This window comes from Cottoperca gobio, chromosome 5 (assembly GCF_900634415.1).
Source record: "Cottoperca gobio chromosome 5, fCotGob3.1, whole genome shotgun sequence".
Taxonomy (NCBI): domain Eukaryota; kingdom Metazoa; phylum Chordata; class Actinopteri; order Perciformes; family Bovichtidae; genus Cottoperca; species Cottoperca gobio.
Genome location: NC_041359.1, coordinates 9,139,405 through 9,157,681, shown reverse-complemented (window position 1 = coordinate 9,157,681; position 18,277 = coordinate 9,139,405). Strand labels below are relative to the sequence as shown.

Sequence of the window (18,277 nt, the reverse complement as noted above, 5' to 3'; positions counted from 1 at the left end):
AACATACATATACATAATACATATATATATATAGATATAGATATAGAGATATATATATATATAGAGAGAGAGATATATAGAGATTTATATATATATGTATTATATATATATATATATATATATATATATATATATATATATATATATATATATATATATATATATATATATATATATATATATATATATATATAAAAATAGATATCTATATATATATATATATATATACACACACACACACACATATATACACAGTAGCAGGGAGTGGCCTATTTTCTATTTCCTTAGGACAACTAGGTAATGCTACCACTAACCTTACATTCAAACAACACTAACTGAGTGGCAGAGACATGATCTGAAAATAATGTGGATTTTATTTGAGGAAATAACAATAGAAAGTGAATTTGGCTGTTGAGAAAGAAAAGCACACAGGTTAATAGAAAATATATTAGGACTACAGATGCAAATTATAATGATACTATTATTGTATTAAAGTATACATTTTAGACTTTTCTAATATTTTTACAGTGTATTTATTTCATATTGTAGAATATCAAACAATAATAATATATTCCGAATGAATTTATTCCCTGGTAGATGACTCTACGTGCGGAATCCGTCCCATAACAGCAAAAGAAAGGAAAGCCAAGCAGGAAAAGGAAAGCCAAGCAGGAAAGCGAAACCTACCATAACTTTCGTTTCTTTATCCGCTGCATCCCTTCCTGAAGTATCCGCACTTAGTTTCTGTCACACTGGAGTGGAGCAGCTGCTATTGTAGACTCGTAACTGGCAAAACTCTTTAAAAAAACAACATCGTTTATTTACAGGATTCCAGAAGTCATCATCATGAACACTCTGAACCAACAGTATGAGGAGAAGGTGCGTCCCTGCATTGACCTCATTGACTCTCTTCGCTCTCTGGGTGTAGAGAAGGACTTGGCGCTGCCTGCTATCGCCGTCATTGGAGACCAAAGCTCGGGGAAGAGCTCCGTGTTGGAGGCGCTGTCAGGGGTGTCTCTGCCAAGAGGAAGTGGTAAGTTATATATATTTTTTAAAAACCTCTTAGAAGGTGGGCGAATTTACCCGAAAATACCTACAAACAACATACCCAAAGTAAATTGAAAGCTGCTCTTCAACCATTTGCACCAGCTGCATGATTTTGGTCTCATTCAAAAGATGCCGGGTCCCCATCCAAGTCCAGCAGCAAACTTTATCTGTATATACTGTAAATGTTATATTTTTTTATAATACTTTTGTTTATAATAATCATTCAATCATTTTCTTTGTTCATTGTTGATCATTCATTTCCATTCATTGATAGGTAGTTTTCTAAATTAAATAATCCCTTTTCTAAATTTTATAAATCATATGTACACAATAAATCCTTCTTGAACCTTGAAATCAATTAAGTTCTCATTACTTTTAATTTATAGTTCATGTAAATTAAATACACAATATATTCATCATTATATATATTATTTATTTCAATTAATTTACATTTCATTTGTCAACAAGTTTCTCTCCCTGCTCTCCATCCTCTCATACAGACATACAGAGAGATAGCAACAGGCATGCGCCAAATGCATGCGCTCAACCTAGTTTGCGAGGGATTGAGCAATCCTGTATCTGAACAGAAAATACGCAAATTCAGCGATTTTGACAATAAAAATGATCAAAATTATTGGAATCATACATAAAATGCATTTATAGCACAGACCAGTGGACAAATATATATATATATATATATATATATATATATATATATATATATATATATATATATATATATATATATATATATATATATATATATATATATATATATATATATATATATATATATAATATATTTATATTTTATTTTATTGTTATTTGTTTTTTTTACTTTTCATGATGACGGGGGAGACTCTGCAGTGTGGGAGTTTTACAGTACAAGTTTTTCCTCCCTGTCTCTTCATTCACTCTTCATAAATGCAGGCATTGTGACAAGATGTCCTCTCGAGCTGAAGATGACGAGAAGGAAAGAAGGAGAGGAGTGGTACGGGAAGATAAGCTACCAGGAACTTTAACGAAGAAATAGAAGACCTTGCAGATGTGGAGAAAAAGATTAGAGAAGGTGCGGTATACAGCGTTCTTAAATGTCACTATCAAAAGCCAAGTATTGATGAAGCTCCTGACATTATTTTAGGTTTCAGTGATCAGCACCTCCATCCTGTAATCATCAAACATCATGTCTTCTCTCTCCAGCTCAGGATGCAATAGCCGGGGTCGGGGTGGGGATTAGTGATGAACTCATCAGTCTGGAGATCGCTTCTCCTGATGTTCCAGACCTGACACTCATTGACCTGCCTGGCATCACCAGGGTGGCTGTAAAGGGACAAGAGGGTGACATTGGAGATCAGGTATGATAGTGCAACACTCAATACTTTGGTCCAGAGTAAACTATCTTGACAATTATTAGACACATTGCAATAAAATCTGGTACAAACAAGATCCTCAAAAGATGAATTCTAAAATGACTTTGGTGCTCCGTATGGAGCTTAATCTGGGCCAAAAATTAGATAATTTGAAAATTATTTTATGAGTTTAGATCATGAACTTTGAAGAATACAATAATGTATTCAAACTAAGAATATGCTTTTTTTAATATAAAGTAAAGTTAACCTAGAAAATAACGCTGGTTAGGTCAGTACTGTAGGTAGTAAGATGATTATACTTAACATAATATGAATTATTACCATCAGATAAAGAGAATGATCCAGAAGTTCATCATGAAACAAGAAACCATCAGCTTGGTGGTCGTTCCATGCAACGTGGACATAGCAACTACAGAGGCTTTGAAGATGGCACAGGAGGTGGATCCTGATGGAGAGAGGACTTTGGGTAATAAACAGCTTGGATATTTAAGAAAGGTTACCGCCTTTGGTACACCACCATAGGTTAAAATATATAATTTCATATAATATATTATAATTAGAAAGAAAGATTATGTTTTTTTGTCAAGGAACCACATCACTTTACTTTGCAAGTTTGGATCAAACTCATCACCCCACAAACGCCACCGGTAAACAGGGAAGGCCAGACATACACGTTAGTGAGGTGCATCAGTATGAAGCATGGCTGCATCAGACCAGTTATTCTGGGCTAAAATCACAAGTATTTCTTTATTGCTAAATCCGACTGCAAAGTATAATTTGATTACGGTATCATTTGCAGGCATAATACACGGCAAGCAGTGGCGTCTGTGGGGTGTTGAGGTTGATCCGACTTGCAAAGTGACGCGATGAGATTCAATTACAAAAAAAAACACGGAATCTTGGAAACTCTGATTTATTTTCTCTGAATATTACCCCCTCCCCCGCCTCCGTATTTATTATTTTTCCTACAATGGGACTAACACGACATCGTACTTTAGGAACTCAAAACCTTAATATACTGTTGTAGTTCTAAGTGGACTCTCTCTCTCAGGTATCTTGACCAAGCCTGACCTGGTGGACAAAGGCACAGAAGAGACTGTGATTGAAACTGTTCATAATGAGGTCATCCACCTGAAGAAAGGCTACATGATCGTCAAGTGCAGGGGTCAGAAGGAGATCATGGATAAGGTGTCTCTTACTGAAGCAATAGAAAGAGAGAAAAACTTCTTCAACAATCATCAGTATTTCCAGTAAGTTCATTCTTTTTAGGTAATTATGTAAACTATGATTTGCAGTCTGACAGGTTGTGTAGCGTATACTCAGCAGTTTTATTTTCTCTGTAGGATTCTCTACGACGAAGGCCACGCCACTGTTCCTAAACTGGCTGAAAAACTCACACTTGAGCTGGTGCAGCATATCCAGGTACATTTTTCTTAGTGCCTCACTCTACTGGTTTACTTTGCCCTCTTCAAGTATTACAGGTTTGACTTGTGTGATTTGTAGAGATCTCTGCCTCGACTGGAAGAGCAGATAGAGACGAAACTAAAACATATTCAGGAAAAGTTGAACAAATGTGGCAATGGACCCCCACCGGATGCAGCTGATCGACTCGATTTTCTCATTGATGTGAGTTTACAAGCTGACACTTTTTACACTTACACTGCACCTTTTAACCAACTGTGTAACCAAAGTGATTTAAACGGCTGAAAATAATATTTTTCCCTCTTCTTTTATCTACACCGGTTATATTTTAGAGAGTGACAGCGTTTACAAAGGATGCCATCAGCCTCAGCACAGGGGAGGACCTAGAATCTGAAAGCATGCTCAATCTCTTTTCCGTACTCAGAAAAGAGTTTTCAGAATGGAAAGATACTATTGAGCGCTCTGGAACAAAATGTAAGTGCATTAACAACTTGGTCATTATATTACTTTTGATGTCTTTGCTGTGGTTTCCATACTAAAAAACTCTAACCTAATGTAAACTATTGAGTAAGACAGTAAAATATAGTTGTTTTTTAAAGTCTTTTTGCTGTGAAAAATGCAACCAATTTTACATTTTCAAATATGAAATGATGGTAACATCAAGTTCTGCTCCAGGCTGTTGTATTGACCACTCCTGGCCAAATGTTGACCTTCTTTATCTCTCCTTTTTCTTTCACAAAATGCATCCCTATTGTAGTCAACCAGAATATTGAGAACGAGGTGGCTCAGTATGAACAAAAGTACCGTGGAAGAGAACTGCCAGGGTTCATCAACTACAAGACCTTTGAGGGCATGGTCAAGAAGCAGATCAAACAGCTGGAATGGCCTGCTGTCCTGAAACTCAAGGAAGTGGCAGGTATGTCTTATCATGACACTACAATGATTACAGGCCATCTGAATATGTATTACCTTCCGGGTATTATTTGATCTTGTATTTTTCACTCCGTGTCTGATTTTTTTCGTTTAGAAATTGTGAAGAAAGAGTTGTTTGAGTTGGCACAGCGCATCCTTGTTGGATTCCCCAACCTCATCCGGACAGCTAAGGTATCATCGCCCATTGCTACTGTAGACATATGACAGAAAATTGTTGAATATTTACTAACAAATGTTTATGTTCTTTAGGTGAAGATTGAAGCCATCACAAATAAGAAGGAGACTGTAGCAGAGTCCATGCTGAGGACTCAGTTTAAGATGGAGTTGATTGTTTACACTCAGGACAGCACATACAGCAAGAAATTAGGCAAGAGGAAGAGGGAAGATGAACTTGTGAAGACCGTCAGCTTTATGAGCTATGGTAACAATGTGGCCAACCTGAAAGAAATGATGAAACACATTAAATCCTATTACCAAGTAAGTGTAATTTACATGCTGTGCATTTATGTTTTGTGCCTCACGGCATCTATTACAACACACACATTTTTGATATACTATACTTCCTAAAAACGGGAGGAAAGAAAATAGTTGTATGATGTCCCTGAATACAAATACATTATTCTGATATGAACAGATATTTCGCTTTGAACAGATAGCGAAAATTAACTCTTTACAGTGGTGTCTGGATCTCCAATGTCCATCAAGGATAGACATCCATAAATCCAATTTGAAATGATTTATATTATATTATCGTGATATTCAGATATTTTATTCACTGTCAGAATAATCCAGATGAATGTTGTCTGTATGGCGCAAACAAGAACTGCTAGTTTTCAAGGCAGCATGATTTTCATGATGTAAATATGCCAATATGTAAGCAAAGAAAAAAACAATTCACTGCGCAAAATGAAGAAAAGTAAATAAAACATTTTAACACCCCTACTTTGTCCTCTGCAAACCACAGATTGCCGGACAGCGTCTGGCTGACCAGATCCCGCTGGTGATCCGCTACCATCTGATGCAGGAGTCTGCCGTCCAGCTGCAGAGGGAGATGCTGCAGATACTTCAGGACAAGGAGAAGACAGAGTCCTTGCTTCAAGAAGGACTCTGGCATAAAAACAAAGAGACTCGCCCTTGAGAAATGCCTGAAGCGCCTGTTAGCAGGCACGCACTCTGTTGACTGACTTTAGTGTGAACATTTACAACTTCAACCAAGGCCGTAGTCTCAACACTGGTTGGGGCCCAATTGATTTCTCTCAGTCACCGATATATTCACCAACTTCTCCTTCCTACGCACCGTTCGGTAGGAACTCATTTGAGTGTTAGTCGCATAAGAATGGGACAGCCCATATTGTTTTTGTCACTCAAGCTCTCCCAACACCTCTGATGCTACCAGCAGTCCAAGAACAGTCTTGACCCTGGGGGGGGACCATTGGCCCATGTGCTAGAGTCTGAACCAACTGAGGGCATTTCCTCCAAACACAGCCTCATGCCTAAGAACATCAACAGCTTGGACAAGCACTGTCCACCAAGTGGAGCATAGAGCTTTCACTGTTTTAGTATGCCCCTCTAATATTGCCTGTCCAGCCAATAGCTCCTGATTGGATGCTTAGAGTTCCAAGTTTATGGACACACCGCAATGTGTCACGTACTAGAGCAGAGGCACTGCAAGCACAATGTGTTATAAGATTCACACAATGTGTACCACAATGCACATACAGAACCAATGGGTGTTCATTCTTCAACACTGCCTGTGCCCCTGAGCACTTCCCTGCAGTGTTCGCGGCGCCTTCATACGTTTGACCTCGAAAGCCATAAATTGGAATATTCAATCTCAAGAGCACATCGATAGCTAGTTTAGCTATCTGCTCACCAGGTGCCCCTTGCACCTTGTATAATCCCCCAAAGACTTCCTGTGGCACCATGTCTGGGTCCACATACTGTAACTAAAAAATACAAAATTAGTTATTTTCACAGTATATCCTGAGTGTCATCCATTATAACTGAAAACAGAACCACTAGTAAGGACCTGATTGTTGCTGCAATGCCAAAAAAAACCATTGAATTTTAAAGGTTATATCTGCTGAACATCCTAGGACTAACTTTATTTCTCATGCCTCCCTATAATTCCAAACTATAATTCATAATTAGGACCTTAATAGAAGTCAATAGCACCTCTGATACAGGCAGCTAACAGCTAACACTAGCTCTGCTTTCTGAAAACCGTCACGTTTTCAGAATTTTAGCATTGACTTGGTACCGATGTATGGATTTAGACTGGTGCAGTGCAGGCAATAGAGGGTCATCTAAAGAGTCTACATTTAGGCTCATGCTTGAGTTATGGACTTACTTTGTCAGCACACTCATCAGCTCTTGCCTCCTCCGTGTCTGGCAGTAAATTCGATATTTGAACGTGACGTAAGCATTCAGATAGCCCACTTCCTTTCAGCCAATCAGATGCTAGCATGCCTAAATTGGTCGTCTTGGAGACTTTGGTCACATCCGAATTAGACTTCACTCCGAAGACAATGTGAATTAGTTCCAGTTATTGGTTGGGACATTTCTGTTCTCCAAAAAATATTGGTAGAGACATGTCCATATGCAAACCTACGCCCTTGACCTTAACACAACACAACTGCAGTGCAAACTTCAAAACCGCACTATTAATAGAAGTTGCTGAATTATCACAATCTTCACATTTATTTTCTTTTGCAGGTTTGGTATGTTTTTTGGATATATTATTTTACTTTTTATTAATTTTGCTCACATTTCATAAACAATTCCAGACTTATATTTCATATTATCACTTTTACATTACTTCCTGAATCACATGCATACAGCAGACTATAAAAGGCTTTTTTAAGTACAGATGTAACTTATAACATTAATGTAATAATGAAGGCTCATTTCCATTGGAGGGTTCCAGTGAGTCATCATGCCAAGAGGGTCCAACAGGGGGGAGCTGTTCTACTCTTTTATCATATTTTATTTGTCTTTTGAAGCACTTAAATTAATATAATATTAGATAACAATCTAATATTATATTAATTTAACAATCCACATGCTTTAGTATTCCTTTTAGTGTTCAAGTTGTGAATGAAACATTTAGCAAAGTTATCTTATAAATATAAAATTAAACTGGTTGATTAGTTAAGTGCTAATGATGACAAAATAAACTACAACTGTAAAATCATGTGTCATTGATTGTAATGCAAACATAACCTATAAAAGTGAAAACATACTGTAAACGTCATGTTGGGTTTGAGTTTAAAATCAATATGTAAAAGTGATCTACTTGATACAACAGCTAAATCAGAATATGTAAACATGTCATTGTAGAAGAACTTTAACTTAAAGGGTCAGAGTGTAGTAATAAGGAGGATCTACTCGCAGAAATGGAATATAATATTCTTATAAAGAAATAGTTTAAGCCCCTAAAGCTAATGCAGTAAGCCATCATAACAAGAATAAATCAGAAACATTGGGCTAACATGGTGATGTTCAGTCTTGTATGGTGAGAACTAGACCATTATACTGTTGGTAATTCATTGGTAATTCAACTACTGCATATAAGACAATTTCATTTAAACATCCATGCACCATTATTATAATGTTTAATGTTTGTGATAGTATTATCCTTGTTGCTGTGATGCATCAAATCTATTATGTTAGAAGGGGATTATCCCGTATTTTCCCTTCTATCCCGTTTTCCTCCCGTTTAAATATTTTTCCAGTAATTATCCCGTATTTTTAACCTTTCAAAAAAAAAAGGCCTAATTTTAAAAAGTGTACAGTGACGTCCGATAGAGCACGTGGCAGTATTATGTTTAACATGAGCTGAAGAAGACGAGAACATGGCTGTGTCTCAATTCATGGGCTGCAGCCGGCGCAGGCTGTATTTGTAGACCGCTTATGTCACATTTCGGCGACTCCTTAAAATGCAGCCGACAAATGCGGTCTTCTTTTGCCAGATTTGCAGGATACATCTGATGTATCCTTCACGGCCTCAGCAAGATTCATTGCGCGCCCAGAGAAAACTATTCTGACGAAAAATGGCGCCCCTCGACCCAGCAGTAGCGGAAAATGGATATACTTTTAAATGTAAGTATTGGGTTTCAACTCGCTTGAATAGCTAACGATATAAATGTTATAAAATCAAAGGACCTTAAAACATAAAATGTTCGCTAAAATGACGGTTAAGTTACGGGACGTTAGTGCCGATGCTAGTTAAGCTAGCTGCTCAGCAGCTGTTAGGAGCGGCTGCAGACATCCGACCTAAATTAGCCTTTTAAAGTAGAACTTTTAAGACCTTAACTTTCAAACCTAAGAGTTTTAAATGTTGATTTATATATAACATAAATTGTGGCGATTGTATAGATAATTTATACTTCATATTACCGGCTTGGTTTTCTGACAGTTGAATATCACTTAAATCCAGTGCAATGGATTGATTATACATATTTTATTATTTATAATATGTGTTCTTATTTTGCAACTTAATCTGCTTTTGTTTAGTGGTGTATAGATAAACTTGTTCTAACGTTTTGTTTTGTTTTAGGGAGAAGGAGACGGAGGCAGAGGAGAGGAGAGGATGGACAGACTCTTCTCTCTGCTGGAGAAACTTGTTGACAAATGAAATGTAAATTAATTGAAATAAATAATATATATATAATGATGAATATATTGTGTATTTAATTTACATGAACTATAAATTAAGTAATTAAGTAATGAGAACTTAATTGATTTCAAGGTTCAAGAAGGATTTATTGTGTACATATGATTTATTCATTTAGAAAAGGGATTATTTAATTTAGAAAACTACCTATCAATGAATGGAAATGAATGATCGAACAAAGAAAATGATTGAACGATTATTATAAACAAAAGTATTATAAAACAATATAACATTTACAGTATATACAGATAAAGTTTGCTGCTGGACTTGGATGGGCTGCCACAATAAAGCCCCTGGTGTCTCCTGATGCATCATCTAAAACACATTATCGCCGGTGATAAAGCACATCTTCAATAATGATTGAAAATTTAAAAAATAAAAGTATTATCTCTGGTTCTGTTCTCTGGGAACAAATGTTAAAGTAAGCCGTCAACTGTGCTTGATAACTTCAGAGAGTTGCTAGGCGACGGGAGCGGCAAAAGGTAGGGGCGTGAACAACTGATGACGTACGCCGTAAATTCCAACGTTGACAGGTATGCATAAGAGCCACATTATCTAGATGAAGACATTAACAAGAAATGTATGATCATAGTCCTTCCATAGAACTCAAGGAAAGTACAAGTACCTCAAAATTGTAAGTAAGAATGTGAGTAAATGTTCTGTTACTTTCGACCACTGATGCCAGGTCAAAAGAGCAATTAAAAACATATTTTATATATATATATATATATATATATATATATATATATATATATATATATATATATATATATATAGTATTAAACTATATGTTCATTATATCTATAATTAACTAAAACGTAAAATTATCTGACGCGTTCTTCAGTGTTGCACTCATAACAACACCACAGTGGTTTCCAGGGTCCAGCAGCTGTTGCCATGATGATTGCCATGATGGTCGTTATTTAACTGGCTTATTTTTTTGTTAGTTACTGACAGGAGAGTTCATTAAGTCTCTTTTGCAATCATAGGAGTATATATATATATATATATATATATTTTGTAGCCTAGTGTTTGGCGGCATTGTGTAGAAAAAGAGTTCTCAGTTCCAGGATTTGACCAATTTCAACGTGCTTCAACCACAGAACACACAGCAATGCCCTCGTCAGCATGGAGAGGAGAGGGTATGTGTAACAGTGGGAGGTGGACTGTTGCTTGCAATGTTTCTGTCAGTCATTAATACATTACTCGAAATGCTGCGTTGTCACTTTTTGAACCCAAGATTTTAAAAGTTTATCCGAACCCCTACCCCCACCTTACACATTGCGTCATCCCCATTGCAACCCTACTTGGAACGTGTTCCCACGCCTATGCCCACCCTATAAGGAACACTAACTAACATTTGGTTTTAATGCCTATATTATTTACATATAGTATATTGCTCTTATATAGTGCATTTTCCTCAATATATATTTTGTAAGGGTACCTGCTGTCTGTTAAATGTTTAAGTGTTGTTTGTACTTGTATTTTGTTAATTACCTGTTCTTTCTCATTTCAGTTGTGTTTACTTCCTGCCCCCAGGTGTCCCCAGTCTGTTCATTAGTGTCTCCACCTGTGTCTTGTTACCCTGTCCACTTCCTGGTGTATATAGTCTGTGTGTTTTGTTCCACTCGTTGACCGTTCGCCTTTGTACCTCCGTGTCATTGAGTTCCAGCATTGTGCTGTTGTGCTTCCGGTTCCTGTTTCCCTTTGTCGACTTCCCGGTAATACCTGACCCTGCTTCTGTGACCTGATTCTCCTCTTGCCTATTCCCTGTCGGAATTGTTTGCCACGCTGACTGTGTACCGTACCCGTTTTTGCTTCTTGTAAAGACTTTTACCTAAATCACGAGCTGCCTCTGGATTGTGCATTTGTGTCCTACTTCCTGTGTTCAGATCGTAGCGTTACATATTTGGGCTTAATCGAGTTACTACAACTTAAACAGTAAGGGGCCCACAGCTCACTTTTGCCCCAGGGCCTTCTAGGTAGGATCATCCAGCCCTGGTTGAAACATTGCATTTGCAATTTAATGCAAATGTGCGAGAGAAAGCGGGTAAAGTGGGATGATATTAGACTACAACAACAGTACAATGAGGACATGCTCCCAATAACCCTAAGTTTCAACTTAAACAACACTAACTGAGTGGCAGAGACATACATGACCTGGAAATATATTATTAAAATATTTTATTTGAGGAAATAAAAATAGTAAGTGAATTTGGCTGCTGAGAAAGAAAAGCATACAGGTTAATGGTGAATACAGTTGAGATGCAAATACAAATAATATTATTTTAAAGTATACTTTTTAGACAATTAAAATATGTTACTGTTAAAACACATATTACATAATAAGAACACTTGTTTAACAAACTAAAAACAAAGATGCTAGTGGGCTGAGGCTGGTGAATGCTTAGGCAGAACTATGGAGCTTTATTTTAATCAAATGAACATCATTGTAGAATATCAAACAATAATCTATCTCGATTCTCGAATTAATTTATTTCCCTGGTAGATGACTCTACGTGCGGAAACCGACCCATAAAAGGAAAAGAAAGGAAACCTACCTTAACTTTCGTTTCTTTTATCCGCTGCATTCCTGAAGTATTCGCAGTCGGTTTCTGTCACACTCGAGTTTCGGCATCCGAGCAGCTGCTATTGTAGACTCGTAACTGGCAAAACTCTTTAAAAAAAAAAACTATATCATTTATTTACAGGATTCCAGAAGTCATCATCATGAACACTCTGAACCAACAGTATGAGGAGAAGGTGCGTCCCTGCATTGACCTCATTGACTCTCTTCGCTCTCTGGGTGTAGAGAAGGACTTGGCGCTGCCTGCTATCGCCGTCATTGGAGACCAAAGCTCGGGGAAGAGCTCCGTGTTGGAGGCGCTGTCAGGGGTGTCTCTGCCAAGAGGAAGTGGTAAGTTATGTTCAATGAAATACAAAATATATATATTTTCCTTCTTACCTATTTATACACTCAAAAATGATGGATGTAGTCTACAAGCTTAAACGTTGTGTTTTGCCTAACCCAAGTTATGGGATAATTAAGGTTAATAAGTGCCATTGGTTGAATTAGGACAAAGAAAAGAACATTTACAAAAGTAAGACCATCAGTATCACACACAATTTTAAGATGATGCATTGATTTTTGGCCATGGGGCATTACTGTGAGGACGACTCCATTATCAACTGGGAGACGTGAATCTCAAACACTTCCCTGCTGGTTTAAAATGGCAAATGAGGGCACCATGCCAATTTGTAGGCTACAACAAAACATGCCGGCAAAAAAGAATGCCACAACAAAAATGGACCTTTACAAATAAATAAATAACAGTAATAATAATACATTTTATATATTGACCCTTTTCAGTCATGGATTTTGGTAAGAAAATGTTGACATTGGTGTTAGCCTTCTCTACCATAGGTATTATGCATGAAACATGTTTTGAAGATGTAATATTAATCTCACTTTTATAAAGATGATGCCAGGGTTATCTAAAATAGCCTGTTGCTTTTCATAATTTCACCAAACACACTGGATTTCACCTTTTCCCCTCATCATCATTCAATCTTCATAAATGCAGGCATTGTGACAAGATGTCCTCTCGAGCTGAAGATGAAGAGAAGGAAAGAAGGAGAGGAGTGGTACGGGAAGATAAGCTACCAGGACTTTAACGAAGAAATAGAAGACCCTGCAGATGTGGAGAAAAAGATTAGAGAAGGTGCGGTATACAGCCTTCTTAAATGTCACTATCAAAAGCCAAGTATTGATGAAGCTCCTGACATTATTTTAGGTTTCAGTGATCAGCACCTCCATCCTGTAATCATCAAACATCATGTCTTCTCTCTCCAGCTCAGGATGAAATAGCCGGGGTGGGGGTGGGGATCAGTGATGAACTCATCAGTCTGGAGATCGCTTCTCCTGATGTTCCAGACCTGACACTCATTGACCTGCCCGGCATCGCCAGGGTGGCTGTAAAGGGACAAGATGTGAACATTGGAGATCAGGTATGATAGTTCAGTGTCTCCAAAACAAACTGTCAACAGTTTTCAATTCCAAGGAAAAATATTGACAGTGAATTCTGTGGATTATTTCACCAAAACCATGAGAGGCAAGTGAGAAGAAAGAAAATTCTGGTGATCCATTTTTCAAATCTGATCTAAATATTTTCCTCTCCTGTGTTCCTGATTTGGGAACACGTTAAAGAAAAGGTTTTGACAGGATAATCTGTTTTAAGTCCTTAATGTTTTCTTTCAAATGTATTGCCAGGGTCAGTAAATACAGCCGGCACCTGCGATATAATCCAGTCATTTGAACGTGTTCGATAAGGGCCCGCATTAAAAGACAACAACGAAGCAATGCAAGGGGGTAAAAATACAGCTCACAATGATTATTATGTAGTTATTACAATCATCTCCAATAATAAATGTTAGTGCAGAGTGATAAACAACATCCAGGGGCTTCAGATTCACAGTTAAAGCATGCATGTATAAAATGTCACCATAATCCAAGTCTGACAAGAAAGTGGCCTCAATAATCGTCCTTTTACAATGCAGAGGAAAACGTGTCTTGTTTCTATAGAAGAAACCATTTTTTCCCTCAAACATGCTCACAAGGTTAGTCACATGGTATTTAAAAGTTACCGTGATTCTTTCAATATTCGAGATTATGATTGTCATAATTCATTTTTTTTTTTGCTCTGGTGAAAAGCATGAATTTTGTTTGATCTGCATTAAGCACTAATTTATGTTTATTAAGAGCAACTTGAAAATCAGCAGCGCTGAAGGGATTTAACAGCAGCATGTACAACATTCGCATAACAGTACAACATAGATCATCATAATAAAAACTTCACAATTTACACAAACTCAGATTTAAATGGTCCCATAGCCACACGCTGCTGTCTGGTCATGAGGTAACGCTGACTATCATCAAATCCGATGCTATAGAATCATGCATGAATTCGAAAGATCAACATAAAGAGCCTGCTGTATACTTGGAATAGAATTTGCTGAGAGGAAGGATTTAAGATGATTATTTACTAGAGATTGTAGTATTTTTGGAAGGAATGATAATTTACAAATAATTGTTAAGGTTGGCTGTTGCACTGCTTTTATGAAGTTACATGAGAAGTCTTCCAGACCTTAACGACTGTGCCAACTACAATTGGAGCAGCAAGCTTTAAAAAATAACTTAATGTATAATATTATTACTTTCAGATAAAGAGACTGATCCAGAATTTCATCACAAAACAAGAAACCATCAGCTTGGTGGTCGTTCCATGCAACGTGGACATAGCAACTACAGAGGCTTTGAAGATGGCACAGGAGGTGGATCCTGATGGAGAGAGGACTTTGGGTAGATAGAACTAAACTTAGAAAAAGACTGATGGACAGATTACTTGACTTTTAGATAGTTCATTCTCTGTTTTTCCTTCTCTCTCTCAGGTATCTTGACCAAACCTGACCTGGTGGACAAAGGCACAGAGGAGACGGTGGTTGAAATTGTTCAGAATGAGGTCATCCACCTGAAGAAAGGCTACATGATCGTCAAGTGCAGGGGTCAGAAGGAGATCACGGATAAGGTGTCTCTTACTGAAGCAATAGAAAGAGAGAAAGACTTCTTCAACAATCACTTGATTTTCAAGTAAGTTTATTACTTTTGGGTAGTTTTAACAAATATTCTTACGGTGAAATTTGAATACTGTGATTTGAAATATGAGATGCACTCTTTGCCTTTTCTTATTTGCTGTAGCACTCTCTACAATGAGGGCCAGGCTACTATTCCTAAACTGGCTGAGAAACTCACCCTCGAGCTGGTGCATCACATTGAGGTGAATTCTTACTCTGTTAAATTAAGTTAACTATACGTCGCTTTGCTTACTTTCGGTGTTAAAGTTTTGACCCATGTGTGATCTGCAGAGATCTCTGCCTCGACTGGAAGAGCAGATAGAGGAGAAACTGGCACAGACTCAGGCCGAGCTGGATAGATATGGAATTGGACCCCCAACTGACGCAGTGGAAAGATTCTTCTTCCTCATTGATGTGAGCTCCCTCACTCTACATAACATTCACCTGGCTTCAAAGACAAATGTTCACTACCATGTATGAATGTGTCTTTGTCATGTGTGTGCTGCAGAAAGTGACGGCATTCACTCAGGATGCCATCAGTCTGACTACAGGAGAGGAACTCAAGTGTGGAGAAAGATTAAATGTCTTTTCTACGCTCAGAAGTGAGTTTGGGAAGTGGAATGCCCACCTGGATCGCGCAGGAGAAAAGAGTGAGTGTGACATTTTTTGATCCGGTCTACAGTTCGTCAACTGAGGGTTAACAAGGTCTATCTGACAAATAGGACAAATTTGAGGTCTATGTCTCAAACGGCTTTAAAGTTAACAGGGTCTATCTGCATCACTAATTTATGCAGATTTTGTATATATTTGCTGAGTCAGTGAGATCTACAAAGGTCTATCTCCACATGTTCAAGCATCATGTTAGTATCACAAAGGTCTATCTGCTGACAACCAATAGCAGGGCGGGAAATGAATCACGTGATCATTTTAAGCACAGGAATAACTTATTCAAAACGTTTTGCTGCCAACTGTTTTATATGTATGTAATCTAGTAGATAGTAGTTCAAGTTAAGATCATTAGTAGTTTAATACAAAGTATTCAGATTTATTAGCAAATATAATTTTCACTTTTAAGTTTCCTGCCACGTGGAACTTGTGTAAACATTTTTAGAGCTTAAAATAAAGCTAAGTTCATTAAATACAGTTGAGGGTTACATTTTCAATTTTCAGGGGGGAATGTCAGATAGACTTGGGACTCTGGTTTTCCAACAATTTCGGAACCACAAAGGTCTATCTGCAAAATTAGTTTTGTTTCTACCCATAATGCACTGAATTGGCCCAAATAGTCTTAACTTCACGACCTAGTGTGCAGCATGTGATATGTCAAAATTGGTTGGAATTGGTTTTATAGTGTCCACGTTATGAACGGTTGAATTTTCAAATGCGTTTTTCTCAAAACTCGTCAAAGTGCAGATAGACCTTGTTAACCCTCAGTTGACGAGTTGTCCATCAGCATGACTCTGACATATCCATTTGTGTGTTGCAGGTAACGAGAAGATTGAGACAGAGGTGGAGAAATATGAAGAGACGTACCGTGGAAGAGAACTGCCAGGCTTCATCAACTACAAGACCTTTGAGATTATGGTCAAGGACCAGATCAAACTGCTGGAAGAACCAGCTGTCAAGAAACTCAAGGATATAGGAGGTATATGGTTGAATTTTTATCCAGCAATACTTTCTTTATTTCTAAAGTTTCCTTTTCTTACCATGCAACCACCAGTGAAGGGCTCGGTCGAGATCAAGCTGATGTATCTTCTTGTTTTTCCATTTCCTCTAGACGCTGTTAGGAAGGTGTTCATACAGCTGGCCCACAGTAGCTTCATTGGATTTCCCAACCTCATCAAAATAGCCAAAGTAGACATCTTCTATGAGTCTCTCAAAGTGTATTTGCATATTTCTTTCTTGCAGTGTTCAGACTGACCAGAATCTTATCTTCTAGACAAAGATCGAAGCCATCAAGCAAGAAAAAGAGTCCACCGCTGAATCCATGCTGAGAACCCAGTTCAAGATGGAGCTGATCGTTTACTCTCAGGACAGGACCTACAGCAGCAGTTTGAGTGTCAGGAAGAGAGAGAAGAATGAGGAGGAGGAAGATGAACTCAAAGTCTCAAATGAGGAAAGGAGTATTGTGTACTGCATGGATAATTATGCAACACTTCAGGAGCTGATGCTGCACATTAAATCGTATTACAAAGTAAGTTTTAATGTAGATGGATGATTCAGGAACAAAGTTACAGTAAGGTTTAGACCCTCGCTTGTCAAACATTTCATTCTTTTTCCTCCTTCAGATTGCCGGCCAGCGTCTGGCCGACCAGATCCCGCTAGTGATCCGCTACCAGATGCTGCAGGAGTCTGCCGCCCAGCTGCAGAGGGAGATGCTGCTGCTGCTTCAGGATAAAGAGAATATGGAGTTCTTGCTGAAGGAGGATTGTGACATTGGCAGCAAAAGGATGAATTTGCAGAGTCGCCTCAAGCGCCTCATGAAGGCCCGTGCATACTTGGTGGAGTTCTAGGTCAAGGCCTAGTGGCATGAGTATACTGAACCTCTTTTATTTGTCACAAAGACTATAATTATGGTTGTAGTTTTTACTGTGTCCAACGTAGAATGGACACATTTTCTCAAGCTGTGCCATCTAAGTCAGAACAGTTGTGTGTGGGGAGTCTTTTTTAAATGTACTGTAAAATGGACTCATATTGTCTTTTTTTTTTGTAAGTCAAATGCCTGTTAGTTAATATGGCAAAAATATATCATGGGAGCACTCCGTATATGTCACATATCATGTTTCTGGTTCAGTTCCTGCCAGGGAACATTGAGCCAATAATGCTTTGTCATAGTTAGTTGTTATTGACTGGACCACTTTAAACAAGAAAGTTTCATACAAGTTATAATCAGGAACTTAAAATGCATATTTTCTTTTACATCTGTACAATTGTATTTGTTTAAATAAAAGATTTGACTTGAATTGTCTAATTTAACTATTCAAACTTGCTTTTACAGTTAAGACTACTCGGTCTCATAAGTCATTTTTCACTTAAGAGTTAAGAGAATTAGCGACTTCAAATAAAATCATACATGAACAATGATCAAAAGCGTCAATAACCACAATCCTGATCGGACTTCTTCCAGGACAGTATAGCTGCAGCTTCATGTAACACCGGCTGACCTGAGACCTGTTTCTACAAATAGAACAGTAAACTG

The 18,277-nt window shown here is 37.7% G+C and overlaps 2 protein-coding genes across 4 annotated transcripts; both read left to right on the top strand.

Annotated features, from left to right (window-relative positions):
• Nucleotides 1-643: 643 nt before the first annotated feature.
• Nucleotides 644-7,962, top strand: LOC115008223 (interferon-induced GTP-binding protein Mx-like). Its single transcript, XM_029431669.1, is given in 15 exon segments — nucleotides 644-1,033; nucleotides 1,978-2,057; nucleotides 2,059-2,116; nucleotides 2,248-2,402; nucleotides 2,745-2,883; nucleotides 3,469-3,667; nucleotides 3,761-3,839; nucleotides 3,921-4,043; nucleotides 4,172-4,313; nucleotides 4,597-4,755; nucleotides 4,867-4,943; nucleotides 5,022-5,249; nucleotides 5,737-5,868; nucleotides 5,870-5,932; nucleotides 5,934-7,962. Coding segments are annotated over 15 exon segments (1,986 nt in total). The 5' UTR covers nucleotides 644-846; the 3' UTR covers nucleotides 6,099-7,962.
• Nucleotides 7,963-10,004: 2,042 nt separating this feature from the next.
• LOC115008222 (interferon-induced GTP-binding protein Mx-like) lies at nucleotides 10,005-18,041 on the top strand. 3 transcript variants are annotated; one of them, XM_029431665.1, is made up of 14 exons: nucleotides 10,025-10,081; nucleotides 10,551-10,589; nucleotides 12,159-12,364; nucleotides 13,032-13,169; nucleotides 13,301-13,455; nucleotides 14,668-14,806; nucleotides 14,896-15,094; nucleotides 15,203-15,281; nucleotides 15,370-15,492; nucleotides 15,587-15,728; nucleotides 16,565-16,723; nucleotides 16,856-16,932; nucleotides 17,018-17,272; nucleotides 17,367-18,041. In XM_029431665.1, the coding sequence occupies exons 1-14, from the start codon at nucleotides 10,026-10,028 to the stop codon at nucleotides 17,589-17,591; spliced, it is 1,992 nt and encodes a 663-aa protein (XP_029287525.1). In that variant the 5' UTR covers nucleotide 10,025; the 3' UTR covers nucleotides 17,592-18,041. The 3 variants fall into 3 exon arrangements, with proteins under 3 accessions (XP_029287526.1, XP_029287525.1, XP_029287527.1); XM_029431666.1 differs by lacking the exon at nucleotides 10,551-10,589 and having other exon boundaries at nucleotides 10,005-10,081; XM_029431667.1 differs by lacking the exons at nucleotides 10,025-10,081; nucleotides 10,551-10,589 and adding an exon at nucleotides 11,048-11,168.
• Nucleotides 18,042-18,277: the final 236 nt, after the last annotated feature.